At 36.8% G+C, this 6,105-nt stretch overlaps 1 protein-coding gene across 1 annotated transcript; it reads left to right on the top strand.

The window, feature by feature from the left end:
• The first annotated feature begins 42 nt into the window (after positions 1-42).
• LOC120220018 (olfactory receptor 10C1-like) lies at positions 43-984 on the top strand. Its single transcript, XM_039216973.1, has one exon. The coding sequence runs from the start codon at positions 43-45 to the stop codon at positions 982-984; it is 942 nt and encodes a 313-aa protein (XP_039072904.1).
• Positions 985-6,105: the final 5,121 nt, after the last annotated feature.

The raw sequence follows: 6,105 nt of genomic DNA, 5'->3' as shown, positions 1-6,105 counted from the left end.
TCCTCTCTGTTATCTCCACAGATGTCTGGCTCTGAGCCTACAATGAGTGGAAATCAGTCCCTCTGCACCAAATTCACATTTGTGGCTTTTTCCTCTCTAGCAGAGTTACAGCCTGTGCTCTTTGCTGTGTTCTTACTCGTTTACTTGTTTACTGTGGGAGGAAACCTCGTCATCATCTCCCTGATCTCGGTCACCCCTTCCCTGCACACCCCCATGTATTTCTTCCTGGTTAACCTCTCCTTTCTGGAGATGTGCTACATCACCAGCGTGGTGCCTCAGATGCTGGTGCATCTGCTGATGGAAAATAAGACTATAAGTGTGGGTGGTTGTGCAGCTCAGATGTACATATTTGCCATCTTGGGACTGACAGAATGCTGCCTGCTAGCAGCCATGGCTTATGACCGCTTTGTAGCTATTTGTTACCCGCTGCGTTATACTCTCGTGATGAGCCCTCGCGTGTGTTTGATATTGGCTGCGGCGTCTTGGGCCACCGGGGTGGTGGTGGAGTCAGCCCAGATCACCTGGATCTTCAGTCTTCCCTTCTGTGGAACAGGAAAGATTCAGCACTTTTTCTGTGACATCATGCCCGTAATGAAACTGGCTTGTGTTGATACCTCCCACAATAGGATTGTGATATTTGTTCTCTCCATGATCTTCATCACGACTCCCTGTTTGCTCATCTTGTGCTCCTACCTGCGAATTCTTGTAACCATCTTGAGCATCCCTTCAGCAGCTGGCAGACGCAAGGCTTTCTCCACCTGTTCATCTCATATCCTGGTTGTTTCTCTGTTCTATGGCACTGCCTTGTTCACCTATATCCAACCAAAGAGTGCACACACTCCAGAAACAGACAAAGCAACTGCGCTCATGTACACGGTGGTCACCCCTGCCCTGAATCCTGTTATCTATACCTTGAGGAACAAGGAAGTAAAGGAAGCTTTTCAAAGGGTAACACAGAGGAATCCTCTTAGACAAATAACCTAAACCCACCAGTTAGGTGAAACTTAAACTCATATACAGATAAGTTACCCGAGGCTTTATGATCCCTCTACCAATATACATTTTCCTTAAAGTATTTGTATCATCCTACTGGGAAACACTTGTAAATATACATTTTTTCAGTGTGTTTAAGCAAAGGGGAATGAGGTAGTAAGGTCTTCAAATTATTTTTTCAAAAGATTTACAAGGATTTCCTGTGTCCCACTTTTTTTTCCCCTTCTCTATAGTACTAGGATTAAGGTTAGTATCCTTTACACCATTTTACTGAGGAATATGAAATATTTTTGTGGAAAAAGTTAAAAATAGATGGGAAGTAATTAGTTGTTTTTTAAGTTTCAAACACAGGCTTTTAGAATTTAAGTTCTTAAGTGGAGTACTCCCCCAAATTACTTAGCTCTCTATATGTAAAATCATGCATCTTAAATACAAACTGTTAATAAATGCTAATGAGTGATATACACTGCAACTCCCAGTGGGGTCCCAATTTTTTATTTAAAACTAGAATCTTCTTTATCTTCCTTTGCTCTTATTCACTTAGTGTTTGGTTTTTCCTATGAATCAAGTTTTAGAAAAACTTCTTCCTATGTGACATTCCTTCTTGTTATGTAAGGACTTATTCAAGTAAGACTTATTTAAATGTATATGGTTGAGTATAATTTCCATTAGGGGCTGCCCATTTATTCTAGCTAATTAATTATATTATTTTTAACCCTGAATAATGAAGAATAAGACTTCCAATATAAATCACTTTTAAGCAAAAGCTGGTCTCTTATGACAACTTTGGAGACATAAGATGATCAAAATAATTTAAATGTTCAATAATATTTTGTAGAAATTAGAGTTAACCTTTAATTTTTATCTTAGTGCTCTTTCCTTATAGTCAAATCTTAATACCAATGCAGGCAATTTATTCAGAAGGGCTCAGAAGTGAGAAAATGATACAGGCAAGGGAAGACAGCCACTAAATCACCCATTATTATGTCAGGGATCATAAAAGGCCACTAAAATTCATTCTTAGGAGGGAAATAGTATAAAGCACAATCAAACCCCAGTCAGGCTCTGCACTGGACATGGAGCCTGCTTGGGATTCTTTCCCTCTCTCTCCAATCTCTCTCTCTCTCTTTCTCTGTCTCTACCCCTCTTTTGTTCACAAAGAAGCTCTCTCTCTCAAGATCAGTAAATAAACTTTAAAAAAAAACAGCCTTCACAAATACAAATTTAACACTTTAATTAGCAGATGAAAGACTGACTATAGGTACAAATTCCAAGAACATATTCACATATACTATTTAAGGGTGACTATTTTTCAAAATTACCCAGTGAAACATTTCTCATGATCCATTACTCATACTGAATATAATTAGTCATTTTTACTATTTCTTTCTCTATTTGCATCTTAGTGCTATGAGTGAAAAACAAAAGATACAATGAGCTATTCAGTATTTGTTCATCAGAACATCCACCATAATAAATATTTTATGATGTTTTAAACAAGGTAATGTGACACCACTTGTGTATCTTCCAATACAAAGCACCTCCTTTATACTAAACATAAATTTTGAGATTTTGTCTATGGAATTCTGTTCAAATACACTCCATTGTTAATATTCCTATCATAATGTAATAACAGAAAAACAAATTATTTTCTCTTTGATTATGTTTATAGGTTGTGGTAATTAAATGGGTATAACATTATAAAAATCATCTAGCTCATGTCCTGACACTGAGGAACCATATAGGAATAGTTGCTATCTTGTTATACTAATAACTAATAAGGTTTGATAAAAATCATGGTATTGTAAATTGCTTTTGAGACATTCTTCTGGACCCAGAAATTGACTTTCCTCCAAGAGATTTTATTATATTTGTGAGTCTACTTCCAACCATTGTGTCATGTTCTATGTGCCCCAGCTGCTCATACTCAAGTCAATCAATCCATTAAAGTAACGTTGTGAAGTAAGTTAAGTCCTGTGGACATAAATACATAGTTTCAGCTTTCAAGTACTAAGAAATGGTGTCTTCTTGTTTCAATAGTAATTTTGATGACTTAATCATACTGTCCTCTAATAGCAAATATCTAATATTCCTATCATCCATGTTCAAGAAAGGACAAGTACAAAATACTTGAAGGGGACAGAAAGGGAAGCAGATAAATTTGGTAACCAAGAATTCATTTCACATTTCAGGATGTGATAAAACTGATACCTAGGTCATCATTCACTCATCCTCTCAGTTACCTTACAGTCAATGTTTTGGGAAAAAAAGATGACATAATGTATGTGTGTGTGTATTAGTGGGGCTAATGATAAAAATATGACACTGTTATGGAAAGTGTTTCCTGTTCATCTTATTTTTAAATTGTGACTGTCTTTTCCCCCATTATCTTGTCTTCCTCTGTATTGAATACATAGTACATTGTTTTGTCCATATTATCATTTTAGCCAAATCATCACCCAAGTCCTAAGTTTTAGAATAATGGTGATCAGAACCTGGATGTTTATCAATAGAATTATCTCTGGAAAAAATATGGAACTGGGTATTTTAAACTCAGAAACTAAACATCACTACAAGAAGATGTTAAACAAACATATTTATCTCCTGTGACTGAACAACATGAATGTGTGGGTTGTCTCTTGTTTGAGAATGTTTGTGACTGTGCGTGGGATACAGTGGTAACCTCAGGTAAAAGAAACTTCACCTAAGAAAAGACAGGAATGACTGAAGTTCTATGGACACTGTAATAGCAGAGCCTCACCCTCTTCGAAGGTATCTCTTAGTCATCTCTGAGATACATAATGTATACCTCACATATGCACCCCCTGACATACACTTGTCCAACAGCTGCCACTCATCACAGAGTGTTTCATCTCTTTTATTGCTTTGCTCTCTTTTCAAATACTCATTGCCCTGAAAAACTACTTAGAGAGGTGTTGTTGTTGCTATTTATCACCAAACTATTAAGAAATCAACCCATGTTCATACCAGAAGTAATGTTTCTCAACCTCCAGTTCCCCAAAATCAGAAGAATGTTTAATTTTCAGGAAAAGAGACCAAAAAAATCTCTTTACCAAACATGTATGGCATTTTATTTCTTGAATTCAAAACAATTTAGCCTCAAGTCAAAAATTTAAAGAATATTTTCCACACATACCATGGAAGGTAAATCAATACTGGCTATTGGTTTAGAAAAAGGTGGAGAGGTTCCAAAAAGCAACCCCCCAAAATACCCTATTGTAAAATGTATGTAACGAAAATATGTGCACAGATCCTGAGTTTAAGTAGTAAAAAGTTATGAACACTGATGCGATGCTTTTCAGCACATGCCACTTTTCTGAGACTTGCTCAGAACTCAATTTCCCCATGTTAAGACAACTTGACATCACTTCCAAAGACAAAACTAATTTTAAGTACCAAAATCTTTATTTAGTACCTTTACAGACATCCAAAATGATAAAACCTGATATTACACTTATCACTCCATGTTTTTAAGATATTAAACATTTTTAAAGGTGCGCCTGGGTGGCTCAGTGGGTTGAGTGTCCAATTCTTGATTTTGGCTCAGGTCATGATCCCAGGGTCATGGGATCGAGCTCTGCATTGGGCTCCACATTGACTATGGTGTCTGCTTAAGGTTCTCTCTCTCTCTTCCTCTGTCTTTCTCCCCCACTTTTGCACTCTGTTTCTCAAATTAAAAAATATTTTTAATTTTAAATCATGTCAGAAAGTTCATATTATATTCACTGGAACTATTGCTTAAATATGTGATAGGCATGGAGTGGTGATTTTTCCATTTGCTTAACAAATTCAGATGAGGACAATGCTGAAGGCAAGAGGCACTTGAAATTCTAAAGAAGACTGCAAATGGACCAATAATTAGATTTATTAAAAAGGTAGAAAGACCTGAATGTAAAACAGGAAACCATCAAAATCCTATGGGAGAAAACAAGTGACAATCCCTTTGACCTTGACCCCAGCAACTTCTTACTAGACTTCTCTCTGGAGGCAAGGGAACCAAAAGCATAAATGAACTATTGGACCCTCACAAAGATAAAACAACAACAACAACAACAACAAACTTCTGCACAGCAAAGGAAACAATCAACAAAACTAAAAGGTAACCAACAGAATGGGAGAAGATATTTGTAAATGACATATCTGATAAAGGTTTAGTATCCAAAATCTATAAAGAACTCATCAAACTCAATATCCAAAACACAAATAATCCAGTGAGGAAATGGGCAAAAGATATAAACAGTCACTTTTCCAAAGAAGACATCCAGATGGTTAACAGACACATAAAAAGATATTCAACATCACTCATCATCAATGATGAAATCAGAAATACAAATCAAGTACAAATCAAAACCACAATGAGATACCACCTCACACATGTCAGAATGGCTAAAATTAACAACAGAGGCAACAGCAGATGTTGGGGAGGATGTGGAGAAGGAGAACACTTTTGCACTGTTTGTGGGAATGCCAACTGGTGCAGCCACTCTGGAAAACAGTATGGAGGTTCCTCAAAAAGTTAAAAATAGAGTTACCCCATGATCTAGCAATTGTACTACTTAGGAATTTATCCAAAGGATATTTTAAAAATGCTAATTCAAAGGGGTACATGCACTCCAATGTTTATAACAGCGCTGTCAATGATAGCCAAATTATGGAAAAAGCCCAAATGTCCCTCGAATGATGAATGGATAAAGAAGATTATCTATATCTATATCTATCTATCTATCTATCTATCTATCTATCTATCTATCTATTTATGGATAGATAGAAGGAATGGAACTAGAAGATATTATGCCAAGTGAAATACATCAGTTGAGAAAGACCATGATATGATTTCACTCATATGTGGAATTTAAAAAACAAAACAAATGGGGGCGCCTGGGTGGCTTAGTTGGTTAAGCGTCCGATTTTCGCTTAGGTCATGATCTCGCGATTCGTGGGTTCGAGCCCCGCGTCGGGCTCTGTGTTGACTGCCAGCTCAGAGCCTGGAGCCTGTTTCAGTCTGTGACTCCCTCTCTCTCTGACCCTCCCCTGCTCACGCTGTCTCTCTCTCTTTCCTAGAAATAAATAAAACATTAAAAAAAAAAAAAA

This window comes from Hyaena hyaena, unplaced genomic scaffold (assembly GCF_003009895.1).
Source record: "Hyaena hyaena isolate Hyena2069 unplaced genomic scaffold, ASM300989v1 scaffold_663, whole genome shotgun sequence".
Lineage (NCBI taxonomy): Eukaryota > Metazoa > Chordata > Mammalia > Carnivora > Hyaenidae > Hyaena > Hyaena hyaena.
Note: the sequence above shows the minus strand (reverse complement) of the source record. Positions and strands in the feature narration are given on the sequence as shown.